Here is a 20,590-nt window from a genome sequence, read left to right on the forward strand (position 1 = left end):
TGAGGTGGCCAAAGTACTGGAGTTTCAGCTTTAGCATCATTCCTTCCAAAGAAATCCCAGGGCTGATCTCCTTTAGAATGGACTGGTTGGATCTCCTTGCAGTCCAAGGGACTCTCAAGAGTCTTCTCCAACACCACAGTTCAAAAATATCAATTCTTCGGCGCTCAGCCTTCTTCACAGTCCAACTCTCACATCCATACATGACCACTGGAAAAACCACAGCCTTGACTAGACGAACCTTTGTTGGCAAAGTAATGTCTCTGCTTTTGAATATGCTATCTAGGTTGGTCATAACTTTCCTTCCAAGGAGTAAGCGTCTTTTAATTTCATGGCTGCAGTCACCATCTGCAGTGATTTTGGAGCCCAGAAAAATAAAGTCTGACACTGTTTCCCCATCTATTTCCCACGAAGTGATGGGACCGGATGCCATGATCTTCATTTTCTGAATGTTGAGCTTTAAGCCAACTTTTTCACTCTCCACTTTCACTTTCATCAAGAGGTTTTTGAGTTCCTCTTCACTTTCTGCCATAAGGGTGGTGTCATCTGCATATCTGAGGTTATTGATATTTCTCCTGGCAATCTTGATTCCAGCTTGTGTTTCTTCCAGTCCAGCGTTTCTCATGATGTACTCTGCATATAAGTTAAATAAACAGGGTGACAATATACAGCCTTGACGTATTCCTTTTCCTATTTGGAACCAGTCTGTTGTTCCATGTCCAGTTCTAACTGTTGCTTCCTGACCTGACTTGCATACAGATGTCTCAAGAGGCAGATCAGGTGGTCTGGTATTCCCATCTCTTGAAGAATTTTCCACAGTTTATTGTGATCCACACAGTTAAAGGCTTTGGCATAGTCAACTGGAACTCTCTTGCTTTTTCCATGATCCAGCGGATGTTGGCAATTTGATCTCTGGTTCCTCTGCCTTTTCTAAAACCAGCTTGAATGTCAGGAAGTTCACGGTTCACATATTGCTGAAGCCTGGCTTGGAGAATTTTGAGCATTGCTTTACTAGCGTGTGAGATGAGTGCAATTGTGTGGTAGTTTGAGCATTCTTTGGCACTGACTTTCTTTGGGACTGGAATGAAAACTGACCTTTTCCAGTCCTGTGGCCACTGCTGAGTTTTCCAAATTTGCTGGCATATTGAGTGCAGCACTTTCACAGCATCATCTTTCAGGATTTGGAATAGCTCAACTGGAATTCTATCACCTCCACTAGCTTTGATGTAATAGGGACAAAGAAATGGGAGAGAGAATGGACAAGAAGTGATGGTTCAGACTCTGATATGTAAGAGATGGATCAAGAGGTCAAAGGCTAAGATGGAACTAAGATAACTGAGTGAGCATAAAGAACAGAGGTCAGTGAAGGATGGGGAAGAATTACTGAGGATCACATGCTAGCCCGTCATCTATGTGGATGGAAAGAGGAAGACAATTTCAGAAAATTGCATCTTCATTCATTATTGTCCAGATATTCCACATCAGAGATTAAAACTGTATTTAATGAAGATATTCGGCATAACACTAATCATCTCCTTTTCTTATGAATACACAAAGATGCAGTCCAAAGAGATACAGACATTAAGGTATCTGCCATCAGTTCAGTCACCCAGTTGTGTCCAACTCTTTGTGACCCCATGGACTGCAGCATGCCAGGCTTCCCTGTCCATCACCAACTCCAGAGCTTGCTCAAACTCATGTCCATTGAGCTGGTGATGCCATCCAACCATCTCATCCTCTGTCATCTCCTTCTCCTGCATTCAATCTTTCCCAGCAGCAGGGTATTTTCCAATGAGTCAGTTCATCGTGTCAGGTGGCCAAAGTATTGCAGCTTCAGCTTTAGCATCAGTCCTTCCAATGAATATTCAGGACTGATTTCCTTTACGACTGACTTGTTTGATTTCCCTGCAGTCCAAGGGACTCTCAAGAGAGTTCTCCAACACCACAGATCAAAAGCATCAATTCTTTGGCACTCAGCTTTCTTTATGGTCCAACTCTTACATCCATACATGACTACTAGAAAAACCATAGGTCACTGGATTATTGAAAAAGAAAGAGAGTTCCAGAAAAACATCTACTTCTGCTTTATTAACTATGCCAAAGCCTCTGATTGTGTGGATCACAACAAACTGTCCGGTATTCCCATCTCATTAAGAGATGGGAATACCGGACAGCCTGACTTGCTTCCTAAGAAAACTGTATATAGGTCAAGAGGCAACAGTTGCAACCAGACATGGAACAACAGACTGGTTCCAAATTGGGAAAGGAGTACGTCAAGGCTGTATATTGTCACCCTGCTTATTTAACTTAAATGCAGAGTACATCATGCAAAATGCCAGGCTGGATGAAGCACAGCTGGAATCAAGATTGCCGGGAGAAATATCAATAGCCTCAAATATGAAGATGACACCACCCTTATGGCAGAAAGCAAAGAGGAACTAAAGAGCCTCTTGATGAAAGTGAAAGAGGAAAGTGAAAGGGCTGGCTTAAAACTCGACATTCAAAAAACAAAGATCATGGCATCTGGTCCCATCACTTAATGACAAATAGATGGGGAAACAATGGAAACAGTGACAGACTATTTTCCTGGGCTCCAAAATCACTGCAGATGGTGACTGCAGCCATGAAATTAAAAGACACTTGCTCCTTGGAAGAAAAACTATGACCAACCTAGATAGCATATTAAAAAGCAGAAACATTACTTTGCCAGCAAAGGTCTGTGTAGTCAAAGCTATGGTTTTTCCAGTATTCATGTAAGGTGTCTGCCTTAGTCTGTTTCAAAATGCAATCATTAGTCACACTGGCTTGCCGAGCCATTCCTGAAGAAAAACTTCTGGACTTGCTGAGAAGGGCATTTGATTATTCTGTACATAAACAGCAATACTAATTTTTAAAAATTTCCTTTTCAATGACTGATCTGATATTTTATGACAACTTTATGCTCTACTTACCAAGAAAGGCTGAGATGAAAAAATTAACCAACTTTGTTTCTAGTTTTCATTGTTTTCTTTCTTGTTCTGAGTAATCCTTTTTGTGGTTGGTGGTGTTCATTTGTGTTTATCTTTGTTTGCTTCCTTGAAGGCTAAGCGCTTGGATCCCAGAGGAGGTTCAGCTTCATCCTCTAGATGTAGACTTTGCAGGATGGACAGGGAGGCCTGGCGTGCTGCGATTCATGGGGTCGCAAAGAGTCGGACACAACTGAGTGACTGAACTGAACTGAACTGAACTGAGGCATCATCAGACACCTCCATCGAAGACCCAGAATGAGACTGATGAACCACATGTCCAGTACATTCTCTAACACCTACCTGGAACTGAGGTCATTGTTTCAACACTTTTCTTTGAAAGTTAATAATAGTTTATGTAATAAGGAATGATGAAAGAACTTGAAGCTTGAGATCCAATGGCACTCATATTACTTCCTAATTATGCTTCCTAGAGAAAGTTACTTAACCTCTCCATGCCTCAATTTTCTGTCTGTAGAAAGAGGGTGATAATGTGGTTCATCATTCACAAATATTATAAGGATAAAGTGAAATAACACATTATATCTGATAAAAATAAATGCTCAATAAATAATAACTTTCTCCGCTAGCTTTCTTCAAATCAGTAAAGATTCAATTTTTTAAGCAATAGAAAGACTTCATTTGGGTCTTCTGTTCCACTTTGCTTATGCCTCAATAGCTGCTGGGGAATAGAAAATTTCTTTCTAACAGACCTCTAATACTAGCTTTAATGTTTGATTTAGACACCCACCATCCAATTTTCCTTCTGACTTTCTGAAAGAGATATTCTTTGTTTTCTTCAAATAAGCCATTAAAGTCACCCTTATGATGATTTATTAAAATTCCACTAAGGAGATATAAACAGGCACAATGCACCAGATAGCAAAGAGTTTTCTAATACACCATCAATTGACACTACTTCGAATGACATGCATTTTAATTAATAGTGAATTACTAATGAAAACACTTTTTTCCTAGATTTTTTACATACAATATGAATAATCACTTTAAAAAGTTTTCCATAAAGTGTTGATGATGCTTTTTTTCTCTTTAATCGCCTTCCCTTAGCAGCAGAGGCATTCCAACTGTTGTCACCCATAATTATCATTAAGCGACAATTGCTGCCTGTTACAGTGGAAAGAAAAACATTGGAATAAAAGTTCAGAGACTTGATTTTAGCCCCAGCTCTGCTATCAACCAGCTGGGAGAAGTTGAACTAGCTCACTAAATATTCTATTGCATTTAGTGATTAGAACAGAATCACTCTTCCCAAATAGTCTTGAGTATAACATTAACATTTTGTTAATTAAGAAAAAGAGAAAGAGTGTTCCACACCAGATTAATCAGAGTAAAATGTTTCTTAATGGCAGAATTTTTCAGGGCCTTTAGGGTGCTAATGAATATGATAACTCTAGAAAAATGCGTATGCTGGACCTCTCAAATTTTTGAATGTGGAATTACCTTTTCCTGATATTGTTGTTGTTGTTGTTTAGTCACTAAGTCGTGTGCCATTCTTTTGCGACCCTCGGGACTGTAGCTCGGCAGGTTCCTCTGTCCATGAGATTTCCAAGGCAAGAATACTGGACTGGGTTGCCATTTTCTTCTCTGGGGATCTTCCTGACCCAGGTATCAAACCTGCATTTCGTGCATTAGCAAGTAGATTCTTTACCACTGAGCCATCTGGGAAGCCCTTCTTGATGTTACTGTTGCAAAAGACAGAAGACAGTTTAGGAAACTCTTCAGGGCCTAGTATCTGAAGTCCTCCACTGTTTCAAAATTCTGACTACTGACTAACTGATGTTTAAATAATGTTGAACTAGTTCTTGCTACATACCGGACAGTGTGATTGCACTGGAGATACTGAGATAGAAGAAATATTTTCTAAATATTCTCTTCTTGCAAAGATTTCATAATCTAGTTAGGAAGAAACTTGATACCAGAGTTACACAAATCCAAATCACTTGTTAATTTTATTCATATCGCTTCCCCACACCCATCTTTAATGATATCAAAATATCATCTGGAGTTCAACTATGACATAAGTGTACAGTGAGATGGGGAGTCGGTTAAGTCTCTTTGGTGACAGTGAGAGTTGTTTATATCAACACAGGAAACCCTTCTGCTCACTCTCACTGGCTGTCCTAGGGAAGATGCTTAACCTCTACCCTTCATTTTTATTCTAAGTATTTTATTTATTTATTTGCCTGTCTTGGGTCTCAGCTGTGGCACACAGGGTCTTTGTTGCAGCGCTCGGGCTTCTCTCTAGTTGTGGGGTGAGGGCTCTAGAACACTCAAGCTCAGTAGTCATGGAGCCCTCACTCCACAACTAGAGAGAAGCCCGAGCACTGCAACAAAGACCCTGTGTGCCACAGCTGAGACCCGAGACAGGCAAATAAGTAAATAAAATATTTAGAATAAAAATGAAGGGTAGAGGTTAAGCATCTTTTCTAGGACAGCTTAGTTGCTCCATGGCATGCAGGATCTTAGTCCCCTTACCAGAGATCAAACCCATGTCTCCTGAATTGGAAGGCAGGTTCTTAACCACTAGACCACTAGGGAAGTCCCAACCCTTCATTTTAATCATCTCTAAAGGGAGATGTTTACTGCAAGGGATTTAATATCCCCATACATAAAGAGTTCTTGTAAAATCAGCAAGAAAAATACAAATGTCTCATTGGGGAAAGAAACAGAGAGAGGACATGTGAATTAAAAATCTACAAAGATAAAGTAAAGCTTAAAGTGCAATGTAATGTAATGTAATATGCATTCACACATATTCCAAGCCCTGAAAACAAACAACAACCAAAAAAAAAAAAAAAAAAGCCAACTAGAACAAAATTCTTGTCCTCCAAATCTGACAGTTTCAGACAAGCAGTTACAAAACACTATGGCATTGCTAAAATTGAAAGCTCCAAGGGTCCCACTGGAGCACATGGAAGTTGTCTCTCTCCAGGTCACACCCACAAAGAGACACACAGAGCAGAACCACTCCAGCCATCCAGCAGACAGGCAGCCGAAGCAGAGTTTTTCCAAGAAATCTCTGTGTGTAATACATGTTTACGGTTGGAGACTACTGAGCTCTGAAGCAGTGTCTTCTATGGTAATAGCTGGCTGACACTGAAGCCCTTGTTCCAATGGAGATGGGGCACATTTTGGTCCCCTGAACCCAAAGCTGGATTATAACCATTCTCTTTGAGATCCTCATGCTGGGAGACCAGCAGGCCATTATGCTGACCAGTTATAATCAGCCCTGATAATTGACAAGCTAAGGGCCCTGCTATGTAGTGGAACCAGGGAGGAATATGGCAGATTCACCAAAACATCTCCTGGTACTTCCATTTGCATCATAACAACTGCCAGGACCACAGCCTGTAAAGTTAAGATAACCAAAGGCTCAGAGTCCTTAGGGATTAGTGTTCCTGTTCTTCCACGTAGGCCACTAAACCAGAGTGGCCTACGGAGTGAAAAACAAAGAAATTACAGAGTAGATGGAGGGAGATAATGGACTATAACTATAGCTACTCCGGGCCAAATGTAGAGGTAGCCAACTAATCCTTCTGTTCTAAGCCCTTTTTTAAAAAGAAGGATTCTGACCTTCTTAAAGAGCTGACAAAGGTCCATATAGTCAAGACTATGATTTTTCCAGTAGTCATGTATGAATGTGAGAGCTGGATCACAAAGAAGGCTGAACACCAAAGAACTGATGTTTTCAAACTGTGGTGCCAGAGAAGACTCTTGAGAGTCCCTTGGACAGCAAGGAGATCAAACCAGTCAGCACTAAAGGAAATCAACCCTGAATATTCACTGGAAGGACTGATGCTGAAGCTGAAGCTCCAATAGTTTGACCACCTGATGAGAAGAGCCAACTCATTAGAAAAGACCCCAATTCTGGGAAAGATTGAAGGCAGGAGAAGGGGACAACAGAGGATGAGATGGTTGGATGGCATCACTGACTCAATGGACATGAGTTTGAGTAAGCTCTGGGAGTTGGTGATCGACAGGGAAGCCTAGTGTGCTGCAGTCCATGGGGCAACAAAGAGTCAGACATGACTGAGTGACTGGACAACAACAAATAGTCAGGAATAGATGGGAATTAAAGGGATGCAGGAAAGGATAAAATGATCTAACTGGTGGGAGAAGTTAATTGAACAGAAGAAAGAAGGAAAGGAAAGAAGGAAGGATGGTGTAATGGATTAAACAATACCCCTCATCAAAAGATATATCCAAATTCCAACTCCTGGTACCTATGAATATGACTCTATTTTGAAATAGATTCTTTGCAGATGTAATTAAGTAACTAAGTTAAAAATCTTGGGATCCAGACTTAGGTCCACCCTAAATCCAATGACTGGTGTCTTTATTAGAAAAAGGAGAGAGAGTTCTGAGACACAGAAACACTGAGGAAGAGACTGGAGACAGAGGAAGAATCTGGAGTGATGCTGTGACAAATCAGGGAGACACCCGAAGCTGGAAGGTGCAGAGAAGGATACTTTTCTCAAGCCTTTTGGGCTTCTCAGGTGGCACTAGTGGTAAAGAACCCACCTGCCAATGCAGGACACATAAGAGATGCAGGTTCAATCCCTGGTTCGGGAAGATCCCTGGAGGAGGGCATGGCAACTCACTCTAGTATTCTTGCCTGGAGAATCCCATGGACAGAGGACCCTGGCAGGCTACAATCCATAGGGTCGAAAAGAATCAGACATGACTGAAGTCACCTAGCACTCACTCACTCAAGTGTTTGGTGGGAGTGTGGCCCTGTGGACACTTTGATTTTATAGAGTGTGACCTCTGGAACGGTGAGAAGATGAATTCTTGTTGTTGAAGCCTATCCAGCAGACCTAGGAACCTAATATATGGGGAAAGCAGACAGACAAGCAAGAATTGCCAATATTTGGAAATGGATTCTTCTTTGATCCACTGATTTATAAGATGAGGGGGAGTCAGTGATCACTGTGATCCCTTTTAGCTCCAAACATTCATGAGTCTATAAGGCTCTTCCACTAAGGTATCATCTACTGGGAGTTCCCTGATGGCCCAGTAGTCCGTGCTTGCACTGCCAGGGGCCTGGGTTTGATCCCTTGTCAGGGAACTAAGATCCCAAAAGCCAAGAGACATGGCAAATAAATAAAGTAAAAATGAGATGTCATCTACTGTATTTTGAATGAACTAGTTCATTCAAATGAATGAATTTGAATGAACATGAGTGAGACGGAATTCTGAAGAGCTCCCTTGCAATACCGTACCAATGCTCCCCTGAAGAACAGGCTGGGGATGTTCACTGAATAAATCTTTCCTCCACTGATGGAGGAAATAAGACAGTTTCCTTTGTACTGTTCTATGAAGTACATGTGGGAAAATTTCCCTGTGAGAATTCAGTGAAGACTGATTCTAAACAGTTAACACAAATTTTAAATATGTATAATAAGGGAGATAGATTTTATTAGTCTTAATGCAGCCAAAAAGAAGAAAACGGAAAATACGATGAATGTAATTCAGGAATAAAATATAGACAGAAATGAACCTAATAAGCAAATTAGCCTTGAGCTCTAACATTAGGTTTCAGTTCTACACGTGGAATAATTTGTGAAAATAAAAATCATTTTTGCTCACTATAGTTCTCAATTTTGTTAATCACTTAGGAAAGTTGGAGGTAAAAAAATACATTGCTTCTTAAACAGAGATATACAGTGAACAGGTTGAGAATTTGCATCATAGAACTTCAGCTGTAGAGAAAAATCATACAGATGATCTGGTGCTTTTTGAACATAGATATTTATGAGTAATACAAATTCACTGGTGGCTCAGATGATAAATAATCTGCCTGCAATGTGGGAGACTCGAGTTCAATCCCTGGGTTGAAAAGATCCCGTGGAGGAGGTGATATCAACCCACTCCAGTATTCTTGCCTGGAGAATCCAAAAGACAGAGGAGCCTGGCAGGCTACAGTCCATAGGGTCGAAAAGAGTCAGGCACGACCAAGTGACTAACACTTTTCGCTTTCACAAATTCTTGCTCGTACATGATTTTATCCACTACGTGATTTTGCTATCCACAATCACTCTTTGGTGAGCTCATTTAGTTTCATGGCTTTAAATACCATATTACTGCCAACTACTCCCAAATTTATGCTTCCAGCCCAGACTTGTCTCCTGGACACCAGACTCATACATCCAACAGCCATTTGACATGTCCATGTACGTGCTAAATAAATGTCTCAAACTTAACATGTCCCAACTCCTGATCTCCCCAAGCAATTTCCTCTTTCTCCAGTTTCATCAAGTGGCATCTGCATTCTTGTCACCATCTTTCCTCTTGCAGAACACACCCAATCCTTCAAGAAATTCAGTTGTCACTCTCTTCAGAATACTTCCACATTCTGATCACTTCTGTAGCTTCCACCCTCGGCTGATTCCATCATCCTGACCTGGATCTTCCAGTAGTATTCTAACTGATATTTCTGCTTCTGCCTTTGGTCTCCTGCAATTGAATTCTCAAAGAGCTGTAGGAAAGAGCCTTTTAAAAATAAATTTAAGGAACCCTCCTACACTGTAGTTGGGACTATAAACTGGTGCAGTCACTATGGAGTACAGTATGGAGGTTCCTTAAAAACCTAAAAATAGTTACCATATGGCCCTGTAATCCCACTCCTGGGCATATATCCAGAGAAAACTCTGATTTGAAAAGATACATGCACGCCCATATTCTGAGCAGCACTATTTACAACAGCCAAGACATGGAAGCAACCTAAATGTCCATCAATAGGTGAATGGACAAAGAAGATGTGGTATATATACACACACACACACAATGGACTACCACTCAGTTATAAAAATTAAATAATGCCATTTGCAGCAACACAGACTGACCTAAAGATTATCATAAAAGGCAAATATCATATGGTATCACTTACATGTCAAATCTAAAAAATAACTGATATAAGTGAACTTATTTATGAAACAGATATAGACTCACAGACATAGAAAACAAACTTATGGTTACCAAAGGGGAGAGTGGAGGGGAAGAGATAAATTAGGAGTTTAGGATTAACATATTCACACTACTAACAAGGTCTTACTGTATAGCACACAGAATTATATTCACCATCTGTAATATATATATGGATAACTGAATCACTTTGCTATACACCTGAAACTAACATAACATTGTGAATTAACTATACTTCAATTTTTAAAAAGATTTTTAAAAAATTAAGCTATGCCATGTAATTTCTTTGCTGAAAATCCCACAATTTCTTTCCTTGTCATTCAGAGTAAAAGGCTCCCAATTGCCTACTTCCCTGAGCTTGCCTTCTACTATACTGTGTGCTGTATGCAGTCATATCTGACTCTGTGGGACCCCATGGACTGTAGCCCACAAGGCTCCTCTGTCCATGAAATTCTCTAGACAAGAATACTGGAGTGGGTTGCCCTTTCCTACCGCAGGAGATCTTCCCAACCCGGAAACTGAACCTGCATCCTTTGCATCTCTTGCACTGGCAGGCAGATTCTTTACCACTAGCACCATCTGGGAAGCCCAGGTGCCAGGCTGCCTCTCCTATGGGTCCCCATCGCCTCCTCTCCAGCTACACTGGCCTTCTCGGTCTCTATGAGCACAGCAGGGAGGGCTCACATCAAGGCTTTTGCTGCTGCCGTTTCCTCACCTGGAATGTTTTTTTCCTATTTCCCTCATGGCTAGCTGCCTCCACCTCCTGCTGACTTGGGCTCAAACGTCACCTTTTCACTGAGACCCTCCTTGACCACCTCTGTTTATCTGGATCTTCCAAGAAATAGACACGAAAAATAAGTCAGATGTGGAAGGATTTTATTAGGGGAAACTCCTCTTAGACACATTTTGGTAGACATCTTGAAAAGGCTAAGAGAATCATCAGATTGTGATGTAAGTCTGATCCCCAGGGGAGGTGGAAGGAAGTTGGGGTGCCTGAGACTGTGCAGTCTGTGGGGTAGAGGCTTTTGCAGCACCTTCTAACTGAGGGGTTAGTTTTTATGATGAAAGAGTGGGCTACCTAGGCAAGCCCACAGAGTCTGGGAGGAGGGGTGTGGGCTTGCAGAGATAGCCCACATCCTCAGGGGCATCCATTAAGACATCCCCATTCCATGTTTCAGGATCCCTTGACTTCGCAAAGTAGACTTGCACTGACTGATTTCAAACATCCCTGCAACTCTAACAATTAGATCTTAAGCCTGTGTCTGCCCTGCCACTATAGGACATAAAAGCTTCTTTATAAGCCATAAGACTGTCATACTTGTTGACAGCCCCATTTTTTCATTTTCCTTCTGTAAAGTGTGAACACAGCTTAGCAGTAACTGACTAATTCTGATGTCTTTATAGGCAATGCTCCCCCGATTTTTTACAATGCCCATATATTACACCTGCCACAGCATTTTCATCTCTAGATCATCCCCAGTGAAATATTTAGGATTGGAAATGATATCACATGTCAGGGAATTTGGTGTCCCTCCTACCAACCAGCACAGCATCTTCTCCATCTGCTGCTGGGTGGTGGGTGAGCCCAGCCCAGATGTTCATTCCTACCTGCCTGTCTCCACTGGTGTACCACTTCTGTGAGTTCAGGTCTTCTAAGAGGCAGACATCAAGATGGGATTCAGTGTGCATGGACTTTACTAGGGAAAATTCCTTTGATGTAAGCCTGACCCAAGTGAAGGGGAGAGGAAAAGAAGGTTGGGTGACAGAGTCCTAGAAAGCCATGCACTATTTAAGAAAGGTTCCAAAAAACCCTCAGGGAGTCCTCAAGCCAAAGTCGTGCATGTGTGTGAATGCTCGTTATGTCCATATCATTTGTTTCATTTTACAGAGGAAACTGAGGATCAAAAATCACATGATATCTCTTAAATGTGCTTGCTAAGTTGCTTCAGTCCAATTCTTTGTGACCCCATGAACTACAGCCCAGGCTGTAGTTCTGTCCAGGCTCCTCTGTCCATGGGATTTCCCAGGCAAGAATACTGGAGTGCATTGCCTTTTTCTTCTCCAGGGGATCGTCTCAACCCCGGAATAGAACCCGTGTCTCTTGCATCTCCTGCATTAGCAGGCAGATTTTTTTTTTTTTTTTAACCATTGCACCACCTGGGAAGCCCCAAAGCCAAAAGTCAGCTGTCAGAGAATCTCATGTGTCCCAGGCATGGACCTTCCTTGGTGCAGCAGCTGGGGCCCTTAAACTTTGTGGGAGGTATAATGTCCTCGCAAAGATGCTCACAACCTTATCCCTAGGACCTGTAATTATTCCACTGCATAGCAAAAAAGGGGTTTTTACCAATGTAATTAAAGTCAGAGACCATAAGGTAGGAAGATTATCCTGGATAACAGACCAGTATAACCATATGGACCCTTAAAAGCAACAACCTTTCTCCCACTAAGGGCAGAACTGTAGCAGGACGTTGTCCGAGAAATTCAAAGCATGAGAAGGCCTTGCTGTGCTGTTAAAGGAATGTAGGCTGCCTTTAGAAGCTGAGAGAACTCCAGCTGAGAGCGAGCAAGGAAATGAGGACTTCAGTCCTACAACTGCAGGGAACCAATTCTGCCAAAGACTTGAGTGGCCAAAAAGCGACTTCTTCACCAGAGCCCACAGATAAGAGTCCAAGCCTGTCTATATCTAGATTTTGGCCCTTTGAGACCTAAAGCAGAGGAACCAGCCAAGCAACCCAAGGCTTCTGACCTACAAAAACCTTGAGACAGCATGTGCTGTTTTGAGGTAACTTGTTACAGGAGGTTTGGGGTAACTTTTTACAGGAGCAAAAGAAAACAAATATGCACTTTCTGTAGCTGAAGACCTGAGGCAGCCTCTCCAGGTCTCAACACCATCCTATCAAAAGGCAGTCCTACCTTTTATTCCCTAGCCTTCCCCCTGCCTTATGACACCCATATCACATAGTATAGATCACTTTCTAACAATTTATATAATTTCCTGACTGGTTGAGTTTATTGCCTGTTTCCTTCTACAAGGTGGCTCAGACAGTAAAGAATCTGCCTGCGATTGAGGAGATTCTGGTTCTATCTCTGGGTCAGGAAGAGCCCCTGGGGAAGGGGATGGCTACCGACTCCTGTAGTCTAGCCTGGAGAATTCCATGGACAGAGGAGCCTGATGGGCTATAGTCCATAGGGTTGCAAAGAGTCAGACACGACTGAGTGACTAACACACTTCTTCTACAAGGACAAGTGCCTAAATCACAAAACCATCACAATATTGTAAAGTAATTACCCTCCAGTTAAAATAAATAAATAAATTATAAAAATTAAATTAAAAAGGAGTAAATAGGTAGTACATACTGGTGAAAAGTAAAAATAAAAAAGAGAAAAAAAATTAATTTAAAATTGAACGAATGAATGACTATTAATATTAGCACATTTCTATTTGGTTTGGACTGTGGCAGTATGCAATTGAATTCATGGGATGTGGGTCAAGAAGTCAGTCCAAGAACAGAAAAATGTAAAGCTAAAAAAAAATGTACCGGGGTCACTGACTTGCTTGATGGATTTGAGTGGTCAGGACACCCTGAACAGCAGGGTGTCCCATGTACAAGCTCATAGATTAATTAGTAATTTGCATTTAGAGACACGTCATTGAAGAACTGATGCTTTTGAACTGTAGTGTTGGAGAAGACTCTTGAGAGTCCCTTGGACTGCAAGGAGATCCATCCAGTCCATCCTAAAGGAAATCAGTCCTGAATGTTCATTGGAAGGACTGATGTTGAAGCTGAAACTCCAATACTTTGGCCACCTGATGCGAAGAGCTGACTCATTTGGAAAGACCCTGGTGCTGGGAAAGATTGAAGGCAAGAGGAGAAGGGGACAAAAGAGGATTAGATGGGTGGATGGCATCCCCAACTCAATGGACATGAGTTTGAGTAAACTCCGGGAGTTGGTGATGGACAGGGAGGCCTGGCGTGCTGCAGCCCATGGGGTCACAAAGACTCGGACACGACTTTGACTGAACTGAAATGAACACCTCAAACTGTTCAGCTCATTGATTATCAAGGACATGACTATACCCTTCCTCCATCCTGGATATCCTAGAGCTGCTCATTTATTTTGAGAAAGCTGGTAAACCTTGACTTGGGCTTTTTTTAGTTTACAAATCACATTGACAGCTGTGATCTGGTTGTTCTGGCAAAGTCATTCACCTGAGGTCCAGGTGATACTTTCTCCAATTGAGAGATAAACTGAGGCACAGAAAGATGGTCATGTGCTCCATATCATGCAAGTAATCAGAAGTAGATCCACTGTTTTTCATTTCAAATTCCATATTCCTCTCATTGTGACAGGCTGCCTTTTGGCTTGATTGGTTTGACAAAAAATGATGAATGAGAAAGAAGGCAATAGAAAGAGAGGTTGATTTAAGAGATCTAAGTGTGGGAGCGTGAGAAGATTTTCAGGAGGAGGAAAAAATTAGGGCATAATACATTTAGAAAGAGTACCAAAACTGTAAATGTACTTCAGAAGTTAAAATTAAAAAAAAAAAGAAAGAGTACCAGAAAGTTTTCTTTCTGAACACGGCTAAAAGTAGACCACATATATTAAATATGTACACAACACTAGGGATTCATGCACTCAGTACAAAATAGGAGAGAACCATAAGCATTGCTGAAGTCAGAACATCCTACTGTTATAAATTATCAATCTCTCTGTAAGCCCACTGGCTTTCACCTGACTAGGAAAGAACAGTAGATGTAGCTGATAAGGCTTCCCTCATGTCCCCTCTGACTGCTACCCAGCTTTTCTTCTAAAGTGAAGGTTGCCATGATTGTTCCTATGACATGAATGGCTTTAAAAAATAGAGGGATAATTATGAAAGTAATACTTGGTCATTTTAGAATATTTGAAAAATGGAGAAAATATATGAAGACTAGGAAAAATACTGCCCAAAGTGTTACCTTCCACAGTCACTACCTATTAGCATTGTAATATACCTCTGACCAATTCATTTTTGTGGGGTTTTGCATCTTATAAAGAAAAATATTATAAATAAAATGGAAGTACTTTAAATTCTCCCTCCCCAGTTCCATTTTCTTCTCTCCCCAGAGCCAGCCACTATCAAAATGTCACATATTCTTCAATGTAATCTTTTATATTTTGTTATATACACATTTATATTATTTTTTTATTTTCAAATTTTTAAATAAATTCTACCATACTGTAATAAAATTCTCTTCAACTTAGTTTTCTTCATTCAACCTATTTTTTAAATCTATCCTTATTGTCACAAGTGAAAGCACTTCTCAGGGGTTTTTAACTGCTAGATAATATTTCATTATGTGGCTAGACCACAATTTATTCCCTATGAATAATATTTAGTTCTTTTCCATTTTTTCTGTTATATTTAAAAAACACTGCTATGTATGTAACACATATGGAGACAGACATTACCTAGGCTTATTGTGATGATCATTAAGAAACATATACTAAAATTGAATCATTATATTATACATCTAAAAATACATATATAAGTAATATATAATTAACATGTGATATTATATGATATCATACTGAATGACTGAAAATATTTTATATGATCATGTTTTCAGATTCTTACACTTTTGTTCATGCTATTTTCTATATACAATTGCTCCATCCCTTCCCACTCCCATCTCTCCTATATGAATTCCTTGAAAAACCTCATATATGACTAAGAAGTTAACTTTGAATCATTCACTAATCCTTTCATTAGTAGAATTAGTAGAATTGGTAGATTAGTTAGGGTAGTATTTGCTGCTTTAACAAATTATCCCCAAACATCAATGAATTGATATATTCATGCAGGTACCTTTCACCTTGAAGCTCTATTCGTAAAGGGAACTTTCCATGCTCTAAATTCATCCCTTTATGCTTTAGAGTTAGTTCTCTTTATTCTAATGTAACAGATAAAATTTTAACTCTAGCTTCAGTTCAGTTCAGTTGCTCAGTCGTGTCCGACTCTTTGCGACCCCATGAACCACAGCACGCCAGGCCTCCCTGTTCACCGGAGTGAACTCCCGGAGTTCACTCAGACTCACGTCCATCGAGTCAGTGATGCCATCCAGCCATCTCATCCTCTGTCGTCCCCTTCTCCTCCTGCCCTCAATCCCTCCCAGCACCAGAGTCTTTTCCAATGAGTCAACTCTTCGCATGAGGTGGCCAAAGTACTGGAGTTTCAGCTTTAGCATCATTCCCTCCAAAGAAATCCCAGGGCTGATCTCCTTCAGAATGGACTGGTTGGATCTCCTTGCAGTCCAAGGGACTCTCAAGAATCTTTTCCAACACCACAGTTCAAAAGCATCAATTATTTGGCACTCAGCCTTCTTCACAGTCCAACTCTCACATCCATACATGACCACTGGAAAAACCATAGCCTTGACTAGATGGACCTTTGTTGGCAAAGTAATGTCTCTGCTTTTGAATATGCTATCTAGGTTGGTCATAACTTTCCTTCCAAGGAGTAAGCAAGCGTTTTTTAATTTCATGGCTGCAGTCACCATCTGCAGTGATTTTGGAGCCCCAAAAATAAAGTCTGACACTGTTTCCACTGTTTCCCCATCTATTTCCCATGAAGTGATGGGACCAGATGCCATGATCTTCGTTTTCTGAATGTTGAGCTTTAAGCCAACTTTTTCACTCTCCACTTTCACTTTCATCAAGAGGCTCTTTAGTTCCTCTTCACTTTCTGCCATAAGGGTGGTGTCATCTGCATATCTGAGGTTATTGATATTTCTCCTGGCAATCTTGATTCCAGCTTGTGTTTCTTCCAGTCCAGCGTTTCTCATGATGTACTCTGCATATAAGTTAAATAAGCAGGGTGACAATATACAGCCTTGACGAACTCCTTTTCCTATTTGAAACCAGTCTGTTGTTCCATGTCCAGTTCTAACTGTTGCTTCCTGACCTGCATACAAGTTTCTCAAGAGGCAGGTCAGGTGGTCTGGTATTCCCATCTCTTTCAGAATTTCCCACAGTTTATTGCGATCCACACAGTCAAAGGCTTTGGCATAGTCAATAAAGCAGAAATAGATGTTTTTCTGGAACTCTCTTGCTTTTTCCATGATCCAGTGGATGTTGGCAATTTGATCTCTGGTTCCTCTGCCTTTTTGAAAACCAGCTTGAACATCAGGAAGTCCACGGTTCGCATATTGCTGAAGCCTGGCTTGGAGAATTTTGAGCATTACTTTACTAGCGTGTGAGATGAGTGCAATTGTGTGGTAGGTTGAGCATTCTTTGGCACTGCCTTTCTTTGGGATCGGAATGAAAACTGACCTTTTCCAGTCCTGTGGCCACTGCTGAGTTTTCCAAATTTGCTGGCATATTGAGTGCAGCACTTTCACAGCATCCTCTTTCAGGATTTGAAATAGCTCAGCTGGAATTCCATCACCTCCACTAGCTTTGTTCATAGTGATGCTTTCTAAGGCCCACTTGACTTCACATTCCAGGATGTCTGGCTCTAGGTCAGTGATACACCATCATGATTATCTGGGACATGAAGATCTTTTTTGTACGGTTCTTCTGTGTATTCTTGCCACCTCTTTTTCATATCTTCTGCTTCTGTTAGGTCCATCTCATTTCTGTCCTTTATCGAGCCCATCTTTGCATGAAATATTCCCTTGGTATCTCTAATTTTCTTGAAGAGATCTCTAGTCTTTCCCATTCTGTTGTTTTCCTCTATTTCTTTGCATTGATTGCTGAAGAAGGCTTTCTTATCTCTTCTTGCTATTCTTTGGAACTCTGCATTCAGATGCTTATATCTTTCCTTTGCTCCTTTGGTTCTCGCTTCTCTTCTTTTCACAGCTATTTGTAAGGCCTCCCCAGACAGCCATTTTGCTTTTTTGCATTTCTTTTCCATGGGGATGGTCTTGATCCCTGTCTCCTGTACAATGTCACGAACCTCATTCCATAGTTCATCAGGCACTCTATCTATCAGATCTAGGCCTTTAAATCTATTTCTCATTTCCACTGTATAATCATAAGGGATTTGATTTAGGTCATACCTGAATGGTCTAGTGGTTTTCCCTACTTTCTTCAATTTAAGTCCGAATTTGGCAATAAGGAGTTCATGGTCTGAGCCACAGTCAGCTCCTGGTCTTGTTTTTGCTGACTTGTATAGAGCTTCTCCATTTTGGCTGCAAAGAATATAATCAATCTGATTTCTCTGTTGACTGTCTGGTGATGTCCATGTATAGAGTCTCTTGTGTTGTTGGAAGAGGGTGTTTGCTATGACCAGTGCATTTTCTTGGCAAAACTCTATTAGTCTTTGCCCTGCTGCATTCCGTATTCCAAGGCCAAATTTGCCTGTTACTCCAGGTGTTTCTTGACTTCCTACTTTTGCATTCCAGTCCCCTATAATGAAAAGGACATCTTTTTTGGGTGTTAGTTCTAAAAGGTCTTGTAGGTCTTCATAGAACCGTTCAACTTCAGCTTCTTCAGCGTTACTGGTTGGGGCATAGACTTGGATTACTGTGATATTGAATGGTTTGCCTTGGAAACGAACAGAGATCATTCTGTCATTTTTGAGATTGCATCCAAGTACTGCATTTTGGACTCTTTTGTTGACCATGATGGCTACTCCATTTCTTCTGAGGGATTCCTGCCCGCAGTAGTAGATATAATGGTCATCTGAGTTAAATTCACCCATTCCAGTCCATTTCAGTTAGCTAATTCCTAGAATGTTGACATTCACTCTTGCCATCTCTTGTTTGACCACTTCCAATTTGCCTTGATTCATGGACCTGACATTCCAGGTTCCTATGCAGTATTGCTCTTTACAGCATCAGACCTTGCTTCTATCACCAGTCACATCCACAACTGGGTATTGTTTTTGCTTTGGCTCCATCCCTTCATTCTTTCTGGAGTTATTTCTCCACTGATCTCCAGTAGTAATATTGGGCACCTACTGATCTAGGGAGTTCCTCTTTCAGTATCCGATCATTTTGCCTTTTCATACTATTTAAAAACTTTAGGCTCCATGTTTTTGTATTTTCTAGGTTTAAACCCAACATTTTGGAATGAAGTTAAAATTATTGATGGTATTTTTAAGAGGATCGTTTTTGATTAAAGTTGATGTTGTAAAGAATTCTAGGTATTGAAAATAGATGGCTCTGATTTGAGAATGCTGATGGGTATTACAGTGATAAATAGGAAATGGTGATGATAACCACAAAGAGAAAGAACATGTGGGCATAATGTCATTATATAGGGATTCAGGTTACTTTTATAAAAATAAGACAAAAACAAGTTACTAAGTATGATAGACCCAAACAGATACAATAAATAAATTTTTGATGATTGCCCTTTTAACTCCTAAAAAAATTAATTTTCCATTTTCATATAACCTTGGAGAAGATTATACAGTGTTTAGGTCATATGGACTCCTCTTGTGACTCAGATGGTTAAGAATCTGCCTGCAATGCAGGAGACCTGGGTACGATCCCTGGGTTGAAAAGATTACCCAGAGAAGGGAATGGCAACCCACTACAGTATTCTTGCCTGGAGAATCTCATGGACAGAGAAACCTGGTGGGCTACAGTCCGTGGGGTCACGAAAGAGTCAGATATGACTGAAAGACTAACACTTTAACTTTCACTCAGAAAGGGTAGGATAATATTCCGACATTTTTAAAAGTATGGTTTAATCACTGGGCTAATTTCAAGTAAAAAAAATGAAGTGATTTGTTCCATTAGACCCAAGAGATCACAAACCTAATTATTCCATCGCTTCCTCAGGCATAATCTCCATGTCTGTTGTTTAAAAAGCTAATTCTCAGAGGATGCTATTAGTAAGTCACTTTTGCACTGCTTGCCCCACACTGGAAATAGTGCAGATGTTATAAATGTCACTGTGTTTCCAAAGCATAAACCTCCGTTAATCATTCATATTTATGGTTTACCAGGAAATAATGTCACTAAGCAGCCATAGGATATTATTAGGAGAACGTAAATGGGATACTGAGAATTTTTTAAGAACAATGTGCACTGTCATGCCTTTGTGCCTTCGTGCATACTGTTCCCTTGACCCAGGATCCTCTTTATCTCCCCCTTTCTCCATCTCTCTGTCTTTCTTGAATTTCTTCAGTGTCTGCTTTTATTTAAGGCCCAGGCCACCAAGGTGGCTTAGTGGTAAAGAATCCACATGCTAATGCAGGAGATTGTGGGTTCAATCCCTGGGTCAGGAAGATCCCCTGGAGGAGGAAATAGCAATTCACTCCAATATTCTTGCCTGGGAAATGCCATGGAGAAAGGAGCCTGGCGGGCTACAGTCCATGGGGTCGCAAAGAGTCGGACACGACTTAGCGACTGAGCATGAGCATTCAAAGCTCAGGTCAAATATCAGCTCTGTAAAGCTTCTCTGTCTTCCCCAAGGTAAAGTTTTCTGTCCTTCCTTTTTGCTGGGCAAGTATTTTAATACCTATCAGGCTCCCCTTCATTACCGCCCCCCCCCCACGCCCGACACCTTCATCTGTACCTGTCAATAATATGGGATGCTCTTTGCAAATGTTTGTAGAATCGAATAGAATCCATTTACATGTAAGACAAATATTTGAGGATTATTTTAATTTTCCTAACACTCGCCAAATGGCACTAATAATAGCAGAC

At 40.8% G+C, this 20,590-nt stretch overlaps 1 protein-coding gene across 1 annotated transcript in view; it reads right to left on the bottom strand.

The window, feature by feature from the left end:
• Nucleotides 1-1,480: 1,480 nt before the first annotated feature.
• LOC133260177 (WAS/WASL-interacting protein family member 3-like) overlaps nt 1,481-20,590 on the bottom strand; it is a 52,392-nt gene continuing 33,282 nt past the window's right edge. The window contains exons 6-7 of the mRNA XM_061438369.1: nt 4,464-4,705; nt 1,481-4,127 (exon numbers count right to left, since the gene is read on the bottom strand). Coding sequence (XP_061294353.1) covers nt 4,703-4,705 — 3 coding nt within the window. The 3' untranslated portion in view covers nt 1,481-4,127; nt 4,464-4,702. The remainder of the gene's footprint in view (nt 4,128-4,463; nt 4,706-20,590) is intronic.

This window comes from Bos javanicus, chromosome 14 (assembly GCF_032452875.1).
Source record: "Bos javanicus breed banteng chromosome 14, ARS-OSU_banteng_1.0, whole genome shotgun sequence".
NCBI lineage: Eukaryota > Metazoa > Chordata > Mammalia > Artiodactyla > Bovidae > Bos > Bos javanicus.